Here is an 18857-nt window from a genome sequence, read left to right as displayed (position 1 = left end):
CCCTTCTTGTAGGTGGGCGTCACATTGGCAAGCCTCCAGTCATCCGGGACCTCCCCCGTTAACCAGGACGGCTGATAAATGATGGAGAGTGGCTTTGCGAGCTCTTCCGCCAGCTCCCTCAGCACTCAGTGGATCCCGAGATCATTTTACGCATTGTATTGTTTCTTGTCCTTTGTTCTTAATTGATAGGAATTCTGTGTTCTGGGCAATGTTAGGAAAGTCTGTTTTCATTAAATGAACTGCACTAGGGGTTATAATCTGAAATACTGAAGTCAGTGAGGTAGGAATAGGCGTTAAATACTTTGCAACAGTGGAGTAATTTGGATGTGATTACTGAAATATGGCTGGCAATTTTTTTCTCCTTTTGAAGAGAAAACAAAATTGTGAGTATTATAGTATATCCAGGTATATTAGCAAACATGATATAGCTTTTAAGTTTAGAATCCCATATGGTGTTGCATATTCTTTTGTTTTAGTGATCAGATGATATTAACTCTCTCTCATGCTTGATTTCACTTTTTGCCTAATTAGATGTGCAGCTTTGACAAATGACATTCTGCTGCTCACCGGCCAGCTCTCCTGACCTTGTCATTATTACTGATGGGTACATGTAGCTGCTTCAGGCAAAATAAGCAGTTGTGCATTTTAGGGACTTTATGATTTTGCTACTTACTCTTTTCTTCTTCCCAGAGCAGTAAAAACTGGAGGGCAGCAGTTGACTTGTGTGGGCGGCTTCTAACTGCACATGGTCAAGGCTATAAAAAAGGTGGACTACCTACTAACCATACAACAGATTCTTTACAGGTATGTTTAAAGATACACCCTTGTCACTTTTTTCCAACAATATTCACAGTGGCATTTTTTTTTAACATGATCAAACTTCTTTTCCTAATTGTTACCTAAAAACTGAGCTTATTAAAGCACTTTTTCTGTTTGCTTATGTAAAGTAGGTCTTCATTTAAAACAAAATATTTTTTTAAAAGTAAAATTCTATCTTGATTGTATGTTTTTAAAGGTAATCACACTAGTAAAAAAGAATATGTTTTGCTATCTTGGAAGACTGTGCTAAAGTTCATGGACACTATATTGAGTGTGAACTTTGTAGTAAGATTTCAAATGTTAGAAGTATGTTTCATGATTATAAGAAAATAAGAACCTAAATTAATAGAGGTTTGTGAAACATTTATTATGTTTCACAGGCATAATAAGGGTTTTTCTGAACAAAATGTGACCAGATGACAAGTCATGGTTCTGGCCCTGGTAGCTATAAAGCTAATGCAATTTCACCAAAATCAGCACAGATTTTAAGAATTGCATAAAATTGGAAAAACAATTAAAAATCGGATTGATAATTCTTACATGCTAACTCAATTTAAAGAGAGATGTCCTAATTTTGAAGCAGGCTAGTTTTTAAACTTCATCTTCGAAATCTCAATACCTTTACAAACAACTAAAACGTCAGTCCTCTGTGTTTTGTTTTAATGATCTTATGAAAAGTATTCTGTGAAAGAGCATGTAAATGTAAATCCTGATTCTTATCAGTAAGTAACATAGAAACACTTTACTCAACTTTATCAGAAAAACTTAGGAAGTTGAAATTGTATTTGGGTGTGGCTTGTGATTGAAGCTAATAACAGACGTTGTCTTTTCCTTTTTTTTTATATGTATTAATTTTTAGCTGTGGTTTGTGAGACTAGCACTGCTGGTAAAACTGAATCTATTCCAAAATGCAGAAATGGAATTTGAACCATTTGGAAATTTAGACCAGCCTGATCTTTATTATGAATATTACCCTCATGTATACCCTGGACGAAAAGGTAAGATCGTTGATTTATAAAATGCTTTTTATTTTTGCCATTTTTACCAGTCATTATAAAATAATGGATTCAGGGTTTTTTTAATTCTAAAGCATTGGTGAACCTTGGATTATTTCTTTTGTTTTTTTCCTCTAGAAGAACATGATTAACTACTATGTTGAAGTATTGTTTGCATTATGGAGGTAGCAATAAGGAGTAACAATAAGGGGTGAAATTATTCCATCACAATATAGGTAGGCAATGTATTCCATGATGCTGATACAGGTTTGATTTGAAAGAGGAATGTTTTTAACAAGTAAATATAATAAAGTAGTTTAGTTCTAGGGTGTTGAAATTAAAAAAACCCAAACTTTAATAGTTCAATTTAGCCAGAATCAGGCTGTGAAAAGTGATGAGGGAGTTTGTGGAAACAGAATCTATAAGCTTTTCCTCTTAAGTTCATGCAGGTACTATCAATATGCTATTTTTAACACTCACATGTCCATGCACACGTGCTAATGCGGGTATTATTTTATTAGGTTTCCTGGTTTCTAGGATTAAAAAAAAAAAATTAGAGCTAATTTGATAATTTGCGTTAATAAAAAAAAATACTAGTTAAATGTAATATTATTTGCTTAGTAATTGAAACTAAATAAAAATCAGTAATATACTATGTATCCCATTGTTGAAGAGGAAAACAGGCACCACCAGCCTCAATTCTTTACAAGCGGTTTATCTCGAGTTACAAATGCACTACTTCCCACTGCTTCAAATAGCCCATAGGTTAACAAAATAGTTCCATTACCCAGGATATTCTAGTTCTCCAGGAGTCTGGATTTGAAAAATTGCTATTTTTAAGAGCAATTTCACTCCTGTTCAGGCTATTTTGAAGTTTTATTTTTTCTAAATCTGTTACTTAGAAATAAATAACTCTCTGATACAGGTACACTGTTGAGTGAGCTTACTGTTCTTTGGCTTTCATATTTGAACCACAATGTATAATAAAATGCTTGTAAGTAACAGTTGTAATAGGCAGCGCCACTCTGAAAAACTATAGTCCGTTTTACATAAGATGCTGTTAGTCTCAATGAGGAAAGCTAGAAAGATACAGAGATTTTGAGGTTGCTGAGGGAGGGAAGTTGGTGTCAAGAAAGTTCAGGATCTTTTGCAGAAGATTGTTTCATCTGTTTAGTGATGCAAAGGATCAGTTGTAGCCCACCAAGGCCAATGTGGACTGCCTAGAACAAGTCCCTCTGACCTTACTCAGCATCTTTCAGGCAATCACAGGCAAAAATTTCATGTTTTGCCTTGAATATATTCAATGCACTGAGAAGGAACGGTGTTATTTTTGAGAGAGACGTTTTGGTCATCAGGTTGGACAGCTCTTTGGATCTGCTTATATTTTGGCAGCTTTGCACATAATGTGCTGCACAGGAGAAGTAGTCTTCCCCAGGTCGTATGTATGTTTCCACATCTTTTTTCAGTATTAAAAATAAGGTTTTTTGCCTAAGAAAAGAATCCGTGCAGGTCATGTCAATATTTGAGGCATTTCAGTCCTCGTGCCACAGAGCATACAGGTAGCAACAGTTCTGGACAGTCTGGCCAGCTGTTGCAGGCACCCGTCCTGTGACTGAACTTTGGATCCAAACTGTCTTTGCAGCAACCACTCAACCACTGCAGCTATTTCGTACAAATCATGAAGGTATTTGTGGTAAAAAGGTGAGCATAAGGAAAATATTCCATTTCACGATTATATGCCTCAGTTCATTTTTAACAGTTGAACATACCAACCAGGGCCGTAATCTGATCATCTGTAAGGAAAATAAGATTAAGGTTGGATGGAGCTGACCTGCTGGTTGTAGATATCTCATACAAATACCATGTGATTAAGATGTGGGAACAGCTATCAAACCTTCCTTATGTAGTTTCGAGGAGAGAGTGATGCTATTTAGAGGGATGTAGGAGAGAGCAAGCAATTCTCTTCTGGCTAGCATTAAACTATGCAGTGCTGGATTATGGATAAAGAAATTCAGTATACATGCATCGTTAACCAGCTAATTTAAATAATAAAATAGGTATAAATCATTCATATGTTTTGGTTGAAATGTGTTAGTATGAATCCACAATCCACTGCTGTTTGGTAATTTTACATATCATTTTGTGGTGTAACAAGCATAAAAAAGAGAGTTTTGTTTCAACATTTTAATTTTGATTCATGGTATATAAATGAAGTAAGCACTTAAAAATCAATTTAAGAAATTAAGAGTATAGATACAAATAATGTACACATTACTTGTAATACATATAATATTTTGCATCATTTCTTTGTATTCAAAATATTCATAATAAGAAATGTAATAAATTAGAAAGTTTTCTGTGTTTTTCCATGCTTTAAGTAAGGAAAGTTTATATACCTGAGCTTCTTACTGCAGTGAGGGTAGTCCCTCATCCATTAATCTCTGAGAAATATACCTCAAAGAATTTAAATTCCAAGTAAATGTATGAGGAGTGGAAGATGTTTTTTTCCGTTAATTTAACTTAACATGGCCAATACGGGCCTCTTAATTTTCCTCTGAAGCTCTCTCAAGGCTCTTTCCCTTTCGGCAACACTACTAGTCTCTGTTTCATCCTGAGATTTTGTATGGCATTTGCAGCCATGTGCATGGATCCCATTACTGTTGTCTTCATCATGGCTGTAAGATCTAATCTTTCTGAAGTCTTCCTTTCTTGGTTTCTACAATCTCTTTCTTCGGGTGTCTCCCTTGCCTGTAGGTGTGCACCATCTGGGGGGCTGGAGTCTGCTGGGATCCTTGTATCAGCCAGTGAAATGGGTTAAGTCACTCTTTGATCATTCCTGTTCAATACGGGGCAGAGAGCAAACCATTCTCATTTTATAGTAAAATCTTAAAATTACTCGGTTATGAATTTACTTCTTCTAAATTCATCTGCAGAGAGATGCCGAAAAGTCCGATTTTATGTATAATTTTTTTGTTTTGTAATAGGTAGGTACTCAGGTCAGGAACTCTGTTCCAGATTGCTTCCTGCACATCTCCATTGTACTCTGTGGGGTATATAAGGCTGAATTTTTTTCATCGTTCTCGTGACTAATGGATTTCAGGATTTTTTTTTTTTTGGGGGGGGGAGGTTTGTCTTTATGCTTACACAGTCTGACCCACTTCTATTCGTATTGTTTGTTTCTGTGTTCCTCATGATACTTCATAAAGTCTCGTATGATAGATCGGCTAACCTGAGATATCTTTTCCATTGGTAATGCCTATGTGTTTCTGAAAGAGTGAGAGCCAGCAATTAAAATGGAACATTAAAATGCTATTTCATTCTTTTATGAGATAATTTGGTCTTGCTTCTGCTAAATAGACCAGTAAGTTACAGAAAAGTTAATGCTGCCAAAATCGGTGTTCTAAATTTACAATAATTGAGAATAATTTATTTTGGATTACGAAGGAAAAAAAAAACTGTGCACAAGTAAAAACAGGACTTTTATTCCCCTGACCAGAAGTTTATATGTATAGGGGTGGTTTTTTTCCTTTCCCCTTTTCATTCTCCTTGTGATGATACAGCATCATCTGTATTCCTCTAACATGAAATCAGTGTTCTGTTGTCTGGTGGCAAGTGCCTAAATAAGGAACGTATTCTTAAAAATTTAGTTGTATGTGCTCTAGAAACTGATTTCATACTATACACCTTCCCATGAACTCTGTTACTTATTATAGCACAAGGGGTTTTTTTAAGGTTTGGCTGTGTTGTGACCATAAGGATACACTAATGTGCACTGCAATAGGCTGATATTTTCAGATGGATAGTGACAGTTTAAAAAAAAAAAAACATATATATATTATGTATATATAAAATATATGTATTTCAAAGTAGGGTGAGTCTAGACATCACTCAACTATTGTTTTAGCATATTTCACTAGGTCTATACTGCTTTTCTGACTTCACTAATATCCACTGTAGTTAGAAATTTTAGCAGAAATACATGAAAAAATTTATACAAAAAATAGTTGGCTCTGCAAGATTTCATTTTTTACGTGTTCTTATTTACTCAAGCAGTGCTCTTAATTTGTTTCTTTTATTCAGTTTTGAAATTCAGCTCTCCCTAAAGGAATCCTATCATACGTAGTCTAGAACTGTCATTCAAACCCATGTTGTAAACAAGTTTTCAGTGCTGATGTCTAAGGTGAAATGTAATAGATTATTATTATTATTAGATTTAATAAGCTTATAAAATAGCAAAAAATGTAATAGGAAACTTGTCACATATCTGTTGACGCAGTGACACCGCGCTTACTGTGAAAACACTCATCCAGAATTTTTCTCTAATACCACAGAGGGCATTTTACAGACATCTGGACTGTGTGTAGTGCAGAGGACTGTGTACAGCTCCATGGTCCGCCTGCTCTCTGAAGCTTGGTCCTGCTTCTGGATGTCAGACTTATACCATAAGGAAGGACAGGCATGGATTGGGGAAATTATCGCCTATATGCTTTCACAGTAAACGTAGTGATGCCTCTACAGTGATGTTTGGCTATTTTGAGTTTACTGTCTTCCTTTCTTCTTCTCTTCTCTACTTGTCTACGCTAGTAGGAGGCAGCCTTGCTAAAGCTTCCTTTCGTTTTTTCTCAGCATCATTTTGGATGATGCTATAAATGAAATGCCCTTTTTTTTTCATCCTCATCAACTTTTGGTTAGTGGGAGAACGGTAGCAGAATGGGAAGTGGTGTGGGGGAAAAAAAAATAATTGTGGTGGGTGGGGAGGCAAAAGGAGCAATCAAGGTAAAAACAGGGATAAGAAAAGAAATGCACAGGCTAAAGAAATCATAGCCTACAGAGTGCTCCTATCTGTTAATACATTTTGCAGGAAAACAGAAGAAAAAAAAGACTCCAGTCATTGTTATATGTGGTATTGGTTTTCTCATATGTTACCACAAATACTGCTGTGCCTGAACTTGCACTCCCATGTCAGACTGCTTCGGTCTTGGCAGTTGCTCGGAACAGTTCTTCATTCAAGCTCATGTTGACAGTAAAAAACATATTAAAGCCTCTGGAGGAACTGGTTTGCCAATTATTTTATTTACAGTACTATGTACACCTCTCTATTGTCCCTTTAAATTCGCTATCTGTTCTGTTGCTTCAGAGCTACCTTCTGCCTATGAAATCACCTAATACAATGTGAATAAATACCACTCCAGTGTTGTGGTTCCAGTTGGCTTTTTCAGAGTAGTCAGACTTGCAAATGCAAATTTTTCTAAAATAATATAGATATTTTAGTTAGGAAATATATGTATAATTTTAAGGGGGTAGAGTGCTGCTAAAATACTTAATTGTGCTTTCTTTCCCGAGGCTATGTAGTCTCATTGTAGACAGTACCAGCTTTATATAGTATTTCTTAAAAGTGAGCAAGTAACTAATTTCTAAATTCTGCCTTACTACAGTTAACAGTAGGTAAGATTTATGGTGATTCCTTTGTGGTAGGGCAATTGTTGCAGGGTTTTTTGGCATTCTTTCTCTTATGTTTTCCTTGCTTCAGTGCAAATAACAACTCCAGATTACTGAAAAAGTATTTCTGAAACCTTTCAAAACCAGATCTTAATTCAGAATATCTGTGGTCTTAGGTCACATGCACTTAAATTGTGACATATATGTAAACATGCAATTTCAGATAAAATTTTCAAAGCATTTTCTTTCAATGATTACAAACATTTAGGCACCTATCTCTTCTTTAGTCTTTCTGGAATGAAAGTAATAAACAAATGCTTGGTAACTAGTCTGTTGAATCTGGATTTTTAAGTGTACTTTTAATTGACAGTCAGTAAGACTAGGATTCAAAGTTACTACATCATCACTCTTAAAAATCCCCTTATAAATTACACAAATATGCTGTTGTAGAAGTATGTAAAAGTGTGTGTGTGCATATAAATGCAAGGATGTACATCTCTGTGTGTATACGTATGTATAAAGCAGAATATCTTTATGAACCTGGATTTTCTGTATTTCTCTTCTACCCAATGAAAGAAGGGTTTGTTTCTTTGTTTTGTTTTTTTTCACTTTATACTTTCAGTAAATGATAATTTGCCCTACTGCTGCTTTTTGATATTTGAGATTTGATGAATAAGCTGTAGAAGGCAGATCAGAAAGTATTTCTGGTTACTGATTTTGCAACAAGAAAATATGAAGATAAAATGGCTAGCCATTGGAATCCTCAATTTTCTGCTCTAAAAGGGTTGCAGATGAGGGCTGCAGTTTGAATTTGATTGGCATGAGGTGATGTTTATGTTATGACAGTTATGAAAATGTGCAGCTGTTCATAAAGAAATAGAAATTGAAATCTGTGGTCTTAGAAAATTCTACCTGATCTTACTATTTATTACATCTGTTCCCATGTTTTTGGAGTATCCATTTTCCTTTCAGCAGACCTTTTTTCACTTTTTAGTTTTGTCTTTCGTATGCTGATAATTTATATATGAATGAGATTAATTCATGCTAATGTGACAATCAAAAATCATATTCTTTGAAAAAAATTCTCTACTGTATTTAAAAGTGATAGCTAAGAAAAGAATTGTCTTAAAATTAAACCATTTTTCCATTATGAATTTTTTATATATAAAATTATTATGAAACCCTTAAAGAGGAGCAACAGAGGTCAACTGTAAAACGTCAAGCTAGAAGATGACTTACTTAACTTAAAATTTCAATACATGGCAGTAATTGTAGGGTATTGCCTTTTGTTGAAATTATGTAGGCTTTGTTGACGTGGTTTTGCTGTGTAAGAGGGCATTACTTCTTTAGAAATCCGAAGCATGAAGTAGGGAGCAAAATCCATTCTCCTGTGCTCTTAAGTAAACATTTTAATTACAGGATATGGTGCTTGTTTTAAATATTTCCTTGACATGTTGCCTTGTTAAATTCAGTAGAGTGAAATATAATAGAGGACATGGGTTTGATTCCAAATAGTTTTGCAAAAGGCAGCACATGCCACAGTCCATTTTATTTTATATAAAATTCTCTTATCCCTAGTGGGGTATCACAGGAATATATATATGCCCACTTGCATAGGAACCTATTACAAAGAAATATGTGTTACACTGTGTGCCACAAATATGTGGCCTAACAGTAAGCAAATAGGTGAAACCTTTCAGACAATATGTCATTCTTAATCTAAGAAGCACATGTATTTCTGTTACAGCTTAGTGTTAATGTAGTCAATCTTACTTTCTGGTTTTGTTTTTTCCCCAATGTAACTGTGTTTATTGAGGCATGTATAGTTTTTTTCCCTGCTGTTAATCTGCTTTTTAATTAAATTTTGTACTCTGAATTCTACAACCTGCCTTTCAGACCTTCATAACACTATTATTATTGACCTACTAGAGTCATCAACAAATGTCATTTACCTCTTCCCAATTGTTTTCTTGTTAACTGAGACAATTTAAAATGAAAATTACAGTGTTTTCTAAAATCTCAGACACACCTTTTTTAGGTCTCAACTCTTGTTCATTTCTCACCATCTTCATATTAAAATGTTAGGGAATACTTATCAGAAGGCTCAACTTCTGTGTCTTGCAAGACAGAGTGGAAGCTGTGTTTTTGTAGATTTGTGTGCAGTTTCCTTTTCTGTCGTATATTTCTTAACAACAGGAATGGGCTTCTCTGCACTGTTGTTCTTTCAGCAGAAAAAGGCTGAATGACGAGCCTTTGATGCAATGTGATATGGTGACGTCGTAGAACAACAAATCTACGTCCTGTTGTTTAGACCAAAATTCTTAGTGAGCTCAGAGTTAACTGTTCCAAGTCAGAACTTTCTGTGATTCTCTTATTTTTTGCTTTCTACCTTTTTATCAGTGAACTGATGTGTCTTTGATGAAGATTCGGAAGAGTCGTATTATGGTTTGCCTTTGCCTTTTTCATCTCCCGTTCACCCCATGAAGCTCTGCTGGGCTGCATTTCAAACCCATTATGCTCAAAATGTTCTCTTCCACCATGGTATGCACACAGGTCACCTTGCTGAGTCCTGTGAGAACAAAGGTTCATAACCATCCACCCTGTGAAAAGATTTTTAGTGACTTGCTGTTGCTTTTCTCAGGTGCTTTCTTGACGTTTTTGTTTCAGACAAGTTCAAAGATGATTGTTCCATTTTCTTAGATTGAGAAAATTACAGATTCAGATTTTGGATGCTGGAGACAATACAGTAATAGAGAACTCAGGGGGAGGCGTGTGTTGTCAGTTTTTACACAACTGTTAACCAGGAGTTACAGAATTATTTTGGTGAACAGATCTCTTTACATGCTTTTTCTATTACTGCCATGTATTTCTTCCTGAGAAGTGTATGTAAATTGTATTACCACTTTATATGAGTGGCACTCATTGAAAGCTTTACCAAATCTGAAGTAAATTTATGGTCTTTTTTTTAAACCAGAAATTGAGTTTATTAATGTAGGAACTGAATTAGATATATTATCCATACCTCATATCATTTAACTAAGAAGAAGCTTACTTGGAGACAGGAACATATCTGAAAAATTGTACTTAACCAAAAATCTCAAAGTTTCTTTTTTATAAAGAGAGTATTTAAGGAATATGTTTGGATGAGTGGCTTGGATAAGTGCTGCAGGTTTTTTAGGAGCAATTTGCTCATCTGATTTGACTTGGAAGTTACAAAATACTGTTTACATGGAGTGGTAAGACAGCCTTACCAGTGGTAAAAGCTCATTTCTTTTCTCATCTGTTTTCCCCAGTTTCCACACTTGTTTGAGAGCATGCGTACAGTTTTGTGCTTTCTTAAAAAAAACAAAACCAAAAACTTCTGCTCTTCAGAAGGATTACAAGGAAACTGAGGAAGAGAGCAGAAACGGTTGGTGTTTCTGAGATTTTAAATAAAGTTAGCAGCCTGTTTAATGAGCAGGAAGTAACAGAAGTTCACTGGATGGATTTGCTGGATGCTTACAGTAAAATTTCTTGCAGGATACTAGTTATGTCATGAGTTTCAAAAAGAAAGAGAAGAAACAGATGCTAGAGTTTTAGATCCTCCTGTGTGAAACAGTAATATAAATTCTGGTTTGAAAAGTCATTACACTGACTACTCTTACACTGTGGGCCAGCTTCCTTCTGGTTTTGTTTGAGATCTGTCTTCATACTTGACGTACCTACTGAGGATCACACTGGAATGCTTTTTGGTCACATGCTATGAAGGAAGTACTAAGTGGTTGAGAAATAATACATTAATAAAGTACCTTTCAAAGTGATATAGTTCTGAATGCCTATTACAACTGAGGTCTTACTTGTGATAGGAAATAAATCAGATTCTTATGGAGTCTAAGTTGGCCTGGAGTCGCATTCATCATTCTGACATCCTCTGACACCATTTCCAATGATGTAGATTGGTAATGGGTTATTCCTTCCCCTCGCATGGATCTTAATAGTGTGGTTTCATTCAGCAATATACAAGATCAATACTTTACAAAATTTGCAATCCCAAAAAGTGTTTTATAAAACATTATATAAATTTTAGAAAAATGGATAACGTGAGACATTTCATCTGCGCTCCATTAAATACCCGTCTATCTGTATGTTGAGCTGCTCTGTTACCAGTTCAGATTTTCTGTATGAGTGTTTATTGAGTTGACCTTTTGCTGCATTTTACAAGAGAATGTAATGATACAAGCTCATTCAGAGTTGAAAATGCTAGAACACAGTTATTAACCAAAAATGTTGCAAAAACTTTAGATTCCTTTTGTTTTATATCAGATTTTCCAAAGTTTTACTGATGAACAAAACTTTTCCTTTTTTTACCTTTGCCTCAGAAATGCTGTTGAGTGCAGCAGTAGGTGCATGGTTCATGTATTAGCAGTAAATTAAGACTACTTTTTCCAAAAGAACAGTACCAAACTAGCTGGTTTTAGGCACTGCTTTTTTGGCAGGATTACCGTTGGATGGTGGAGTTAGAACTTGGTCACCAGAGGGGTGGTAGAGGTGGAACCAGACACAGGTTTGCTTCCATAGGCTTGCAGTGCAGATTCTTAAGTTCGCAACGTGCCTACAAAGCAATTTTTCTGTGGTGTTCTGGTGCAGAACTTACTCTTAAATTATTTTTGCCTCCCTTTTCATTGTTGTTCACCCCCCACACTCTGACTGTGTATCTTCACTTGTGTCATGCTAGGTACTAGTCAGGATACATACATAAAATATTTCTCATCTTTTGTTACTGGTTGAATAACCTTTTACGCTTCTCTTAATAGAATTTCAAAGGCAGTTTTGTTTTCTTAATCTCTATTCCACATATGATGATGCATGAAACTCGTGTGTACATCCATTAAGGGAACACAGCAGTTACGGAAGCCATGGGGAATAGTTAGCACTGGCAAAAGAGAATTTATGTAGATGTAAGTGGCTTACTCTGAAGGTCATAATTAGTGAGTTTTGTGATTAAAATTTTGTCAACATTTTAAAAAAAATGTCTAGAGGCAGTGACTCGTATATAGCATTTACCTCTTTGACATACAAGCCTGTTAAGAACAGGTGCAAAAATCTTTCTAAAAAGCTCCTGAGTCCTATTTTTGAGAAAAGATGAGGCAAAAGGTGACTTGAGAGGGAAATCCCCTTAGAATATGTCTAAAGAGAGCAAATGTATTTTATTAAAATATTAGAACTGTAGCACGGTATTTTGCAAGGCCTATTTCCCCATTATGCTAGCTCTGATTTGTTTTTAATAATAGTATTTAGTTTATGTTCAGTATCATTGTCTGTGTATCAGGATATGCAGTTATCTGAAAGCAAGATGTTGCACACACTGGGATTCCCTAAAGCTCCTGAAACTGCCCTTGAAGTCAGCCAGGACCATTATGCTAGCTCTGATTTGTTTTTAATAATAGTATTTAGTTTATGTTCAGTATCATTGTGTGTGTATCAGGATATGCAGTTATCTGAAAGCAAGATGTTGCACACACTGGCCCTAAAGCTAGCTCCTGAAACTGCCCTTGAAGTCAGCCAGGATGCTCATAAACTTAGAGGATTGAGTCTTTGGTAAATATTATAATAATAATAAAGATAAAAGTAAACTAACATGAAAAGGAAGAAATTTCTTTTTCTCCCCAAATTTTGCTTTAACTTCCTTCCTTATCCTTTGATGCTTTCAATAAACCAGAAAATACAGAAAATACACCACCTTTATGAAGAGTCAGTCTCACAGTATAGAGCCATTTAGTAACTCTTTGTGGAAAAGTGACATTAATGAAGTAAAACCCGGACTAAGTCATCTTTAGAGCAATGGAATGGTCTCTGCTTAGCATAATGGACTCAGACCTTTACACAAACCTATGGATATTAATAGAAAAAAGAAACAAAATATTTTGTAATATATTTTAATTTCCCGGAGGACTTGATATATTTTTGGATTTAATGTGTCTATTATAGTATTATTATTTTTGTTGTTCATTATACCGTTTTTATTTTTTATTTCTTTTGACTCGTGTTGGTTTTCTGTTCATATTTTTTTCTCTGTAATATAGGAGCCCTTCATATCAACTTTCTGTTTATGTGGAAAAGGATTATGTAGAAGTGGTTTTGCATGCCCTGGTTATGTAACTTTTTTGCAAGCATGCTTTTAAGGCCAATAATTTCGTATTATTTCTTCTGCATTGATTGTAAAATATGCGTAATTATTAAATGTTAGGAATAACGTTGTAGCTGCAACTTGAGTAAACTTCCAATTTTTTTTAATCCATTTTAATTAGTTTATAAAAATCTTTAATGAAACATTGTACTTCCATGCACAACTTGTTCTTGAAAATTTGAATTAGATGCATTTTTTTCTTGCCTTCCTGATTATGGTTACATATGTGTTTACCTATTTAAAACATTTTACAATACATTACATATTATAGCTAAGGAAAAGTTTGCTATTTTCTCATCTTTCACATCTTTCATCAGGAGAAGAAAAAGATATGAAGGTAAAATGGACTTTGTGTTATATACACTAGTGAGAAATACCTTGTGTTATGTAGGCAAATCACAAACTGATCATTATAGCAAACACATTTAATAAAATTCATTATGTTTTTAGGTTCCATGGTTCCTTTCTCCATGCGGATTTTACATGCTGAACTTCCTCAGTACCTAGGTAATCCTCAGGAATCACTTGACAGACTGCATGGTATGAAGATAATCTGCGCCAAGGTAACAGCTGCTCTGTGCGCTAACATTTCTTAATGTTTAAGAAATGTATTTTACTGTCCTTATAAAGAACATTAAGTTTCAACGATGACATTTTTTATTCCATCTTGATACCTATAAGGAACTCACTGAAAGAAGTAATTAAGTGCCTCTTTCATTTTAGGATACATCCTTCTCTCCTCTGTGGTAGCTCTGACTAAAATGAGTAGAACAGTGGACAACATAGTTCTCAGATGTGTTTGAGGGCAAGTAGGAGAGCTTTCTTCCCTCACTCAGCTGTGTCCAGCTAGCTCAAAACACAGTTGTTAATAATCTTGATACTTAAAAAATAGTCTTGATCCTTCAGAAATAGTCTGAATAGCTGGTTTTGGAAACAAAGGTCATTGGGGAATAAAAATGCAACCTGCTGAGTTTGTTTTGGGGTTTTTGTTTTGTTTTGTCAAGTGCTATAATACAAAATTATGGCCTAAATTATAATAGGAGATTTGTCAGTGCTGAAATTGGAGTGATGGTGTTGTGAGCACTAACCTTATCCACTAAATCCAACACCCTGACTGTTAAGCATTCATCCTTAAATGTTTTTTACAGAGATCTTTCCCAAGTAGTCTAATGCAGCAGTGACTATGAATGTTACAATGTGGTAAACTCTAGAAGAAATGCAGCATTATTGTTTTATCTGTGACACTTGAAAGTTCAAAACTGTGTATAAGATAAATACATGTGATTCATTTTTATTTTCAGTATTTCTTGAAAGTTTCCTATATTTACTCCTGAAAATAACTTGGATAAAGTGAAAGGATTTGATATTTGCCAATTGTACAGCTATAATGGCCTTATATATATAAAATCAGCTTGCTTCTAGCAGAGTAGTGACTAGGATAACCAAATGTTTACAGTAAAAAAAACGGTTCTTTGTATTATGAGGGAAAAAGAGGAAAGGTTTAGGTAATAAGAGATGAATGTGGCATTTGTTATAGAGTTAGAAAGAACTGATTTGGAAACAGTTGAGAGAGACCTCATTTGGCCAAGAAGTGCTACTTTTTAGCACTTCAGGAATGCTGTTACCTGTTCATGACCATCTCATCTAATAATCTTACTGGCAGGCTGTTCTCTCCAGCCTTTTCCTTCATAAACAGTCCTCAATTTGAAGTAGTTTTTTTTTTTCTTCTAGGAAATGTCGTACTCCTCTGTTGCAGGATTTCACAGTGCTTCTACTGACATTTGCCTACCCCGGTCTGCAGCAGATCAGCTGTTTCATATCTTGTTTTTATGTGATCTGGTATTAAGTGCTGTGTCATCTCCCTTCAATCATGAAGGTGCCGCTAGATTCCAAAAACTTAACTGGTTTCTAAGTTCCTTTATCTTGTAATGGAGAGAGAAAATTGTATGAATGTGAACAAGGAAGTAACTGCTGAGCAGGGCATTCATCAGCCATCTGGCTAACTTTATTGAAATGGCCATATCAGTTACAGTGTGATCAGCCATGATTCTCCACAGATTAAAGATTATTGGTCAATAGAGGAATGAAAGAAAAGGAAATTAACTCCCCGCCTTTTACAAGACCTTTAAGTCATCTACAACCTTGAGGTGGCTCTGCCTGTGTTCTTTTCCTTGAAGTGCATATCCTTAAAGCATACCCAGTGTACCAAGGAAGCTTTTAAACTTTAATGCAAGATTTTGTTTGAACATGAACTAGGCTGATTATTTGTTGAAATAAGGGAAACTTCTGCTAGAGAAGATGAAATAGAAATAAAGGAGATTTACAAATTAAAATACACATATTTCCCTGCTCATTACATTCTTGAAGAACAGGTCTGTTTACTCATGCTCTCACTCCATCAGCCTCTAGTGGCTTAGGTCACTACAAATCCTGTGTGATCCCTTGCGCCCTTGGGGAAAGCTGCTTTGAGGCTGGCTGTACATTTACTCCTAGCTCTTCTGAGGAGTCCCCCATTCTCTGCACTTGCTGTTGGTTCGCAGATTGCCATCTCTTTCACTCTGCCTTTCTGTGTCTGAATTGGCAAAGTTTCTCCTGGGTTAGCGTGTTCAATTGCGGTCAGAAAGAGAATGATCTCCCTTTGTTTCTGACAGCTTCCACCAGAGCCAGGATACAGTAGCCAGGACAAGCCATTGTCTGTGCTGACGGATGTTCCTTTTTAAAGTACAGTACACAGAAAACTACAAACGAACAAATAAAACATACCATCCTTCCCAAGAATATTCCTGTGTTCCTTTTTAAAGTACAGTACATAGAAAACTACAAACGAACAAATAAAACATACCATCCTTCCCAAGAGAATATTTCTGATTAGTTATTCTAGACATCTCATTGCAGATTACTTCATTTGTTTGCATTCAATTAAATACCTTGTCTTTTGGAGCAATTCAAAGACAACTGTAGAAACAAGAGTGTGAAAAAGGACAGCTTATAAAGCTAAATATGTTTTTAAAAGACAGTTGTAAATTGGTGATAATTTAACCATTTGAAGTCAGGGTTGGCTGACAAAAAAAATTGTTTAGATATATGTTTTAATTTTTTTAATAGAATGCTATTAGTCTAATAATCTCGATCTCACCTGGAATGTGCAAGAATAAAGTGCATAACACTTACAAAAAAACATGGCATAACCAAGAAAACATAAAGGATGTACACTCATTAGTCTTAATATTTGTATATGACAATATGACACTTGGGAATCATTTGGGTTTTAACAGAATTAATTGGGGAGCTTTCAACCAAAAGCCTCTAGTGTTTTACTTCCCTATTTTAAAAAGTGGAAAAATAATCTTTGGTCATCCGTATTTACAGAAGGGCGTACGAATAGTCATTATGTAAATCAGATGATCTTGGAGTCATAAAAGCTAGAAGAGAGAAAAGACCTATTAGCTCACCTAGTCTGTCTCTCTGCAACTCAAGGTTGTTTTCTAGTTTTTAATGAGCCAGCCTATAATGCTGAGGCCACATCCCCTGGGAGGCTATTCCAGGCTAATGCTAATGCATTCTTATCATAAGAAAATTTGTCTTCCTATTTTGTTTCTCTTCCTTAATGTAATTGTGTTTTTTTCCTATCTGATATTTCCTTTTAACCTGCTAAATTCCCTTTGCTTTTTGTTGTATGCATTCTACAGACACTTGTCAACTTTGGATTAGCCATTCTACTTAAAGATCTAACCATATTTACTTTGTCACTGTTTTGGTAACTCAGTCTCTTCACCCCCCATCTACTTAGATATTTCTGGTACCTGAAGCAGGATTGGAGGTTGAATGCAAAAACATAATTTTCATTTTCGCTGTATAGGCAATAATATTTTTACATTTTCCAGTATTCCTGCAAATTTGTAATCAAGATCTGGTCGGATATTTTACATCTCTGTCTATAGGTACAACATTTGGGAAAGAAATAATCTGTAGTGCCAAATGCCTCTTACAGCTTGGGGGAGGAATCCAGTGGAATTGTTACTGTCTCCGTGTTATTGCTGGTCTTCCCAACATGAATTGCCTCAATGAGTTGTTGCCTTTACAAGTCCGCCTTGAAATAAATGGTCTCCAAACAGCCACGCAGTAAGAGTAACAATAGTAATTTAAATCACAAAAGGGTTTGTTCTTTCCAAGTATTCATTTAAAAACATAGGCATGATTACTTTAGTGCTAATAATGCTGAGGACATGCTAATAAATGCTTACCTGGAGACCAAAATGTGAAAAGAACAGTCAGTCTTAAACTAAACTCCTCCCTTGTTTGTACCTAAGCTTCCTAGCTGATTGAGGGAGACCTGGAAATGCACGCATCTCATAGTGCAGTGCATTTCACTTTTTAACCCTAATCCTTCAAGTGGCAGAGCTGTACTGGGCTCTTCTACCAGGTGGGTGGAGAAGTGCCAAGTGAGTTAACAGTCTTGCTTCCTAAAAAAGCCTCTGCAAGTGTTACTTCTGCAAAACTTCTCAAAAATACTTTGTGCCATTTGTCCATCAGCCCTCCCTCTGTAGTTCCACCACTCTCCTTCATGAGTAGTTCCTCCCTGGCCCTTCCATACAAGCTCTTCATATCTCCTGGTCTTCTGTTTTACTTCCAAACTGATGAACTTTTCAGTCTCTTAGCTACTGATTGTTTTGGGGGTTTATTTTCATTCAACTTCCAGTTCTGGCTCAGTTACTAATGTCATGCAAGTATTCTATTTCTCATACATTACTTCAGTCTAGGGGGTATTTGTCTTGATGCCTTGTTTGATGAGTTTGTAGAAATGATGATGATCCTGCACCAGTCTGAGTACCCAAAAAGCCACAATTCCAGAAGCACTAAAAAAGGTTGAGTAAGAAGCTAATGCTGGTGAAAAGTTGTGGAAGAACAAATAAAATAGTAAAAAGAGATACGTAAGGATAGGAAACTAAGAATGCAAATGGTGGTGTGCATAGGTTAGTAATTACAGTATACAGGTGATTGATAGGGAATGAAACAGAAGACTTGGTAAAGTAATACTAGCCAGTGAAACTAATGAGTGTGCATTTATAAATATTCAAAACAAGAAAAAGCATAGGTCATACATAAAACTGATGTTTAAGTAAATAGTAGAAGGGTTCAATCATATTTCTCTTTACAATAGAAACAAGGATGTTTAGAGCTATCCCATGTGATATTGCTAGAATAAACAGTTTACTATCTGTAGAAAAGTGGGATGAGGGGATTTGCTAAAATTAAACATTTCATGTCAACTAACCCAGATAGCTTACACTGAGGAACTACCTGAATCATTAATGTTATTATTAAACAATTCTTGGAAAACTGGGGAAATGCCCAAATGCTGAAAAACTGCAGGTGATGTTCTTATACTTAAGAAGGGCAAAGGGAGATAAACCTAGGGAATAAAACAATTAGCCTCA

General features: G+C 35.4%; 1 protein-coding gene across 3 annotated transcripts in view; it reads left to right on the top strand.

Moving 5' to 3' along the window:
* The window catches only part of TRAPPC12 (trafficking protein particle complex 12), a 56272-nt gene that overhangs the window by 15984 nt on the left and 21431 nt on the right, over positions 1–18857 (top strand). For 2 of the 3 annotated variants that reach the window (XM_009275600.2, XM_009275599.2), the window contains 3 exons: positions 691–804; positions 1679–1817; positions 13870–13982. In XM_009275600.2, coding sequence (XP_009273875.1) covers positions 691–804; positions 1679–1817; positions 13870–13982 — 366 coding nt within the window. The remainder of the gene's footprint in view (positions 1–690; positions 805–1678; positions 1818–13869; positions 13983–18857) is intronic. The other variant, XM_009275602.2, reaches the window with a different exon arrangement.

This window comes from Aptenodytes forsteri, unplaced genomic scaffold, assembly GCF_000699145.1.
Source record: "Aptenodytes forsteri isolate BGI_AS27 unplaced genomic scaffold, ASM69914v1 Scaffold94, whole genome shotgun sequence".
NCBI classification, from domain to species: domain Eukaryota; kingdom Metazoa; phylum Chordata; class Aves; order Sphenisciformes; family Spheniscidae; genus Aptenodytes; species Aptenodytes forsteri.
The sequence above is the reverse complement of the archived record's forward strand: the minus strand, read 5'-3'. Positions and strand labels throughout refer to the sequence as shown.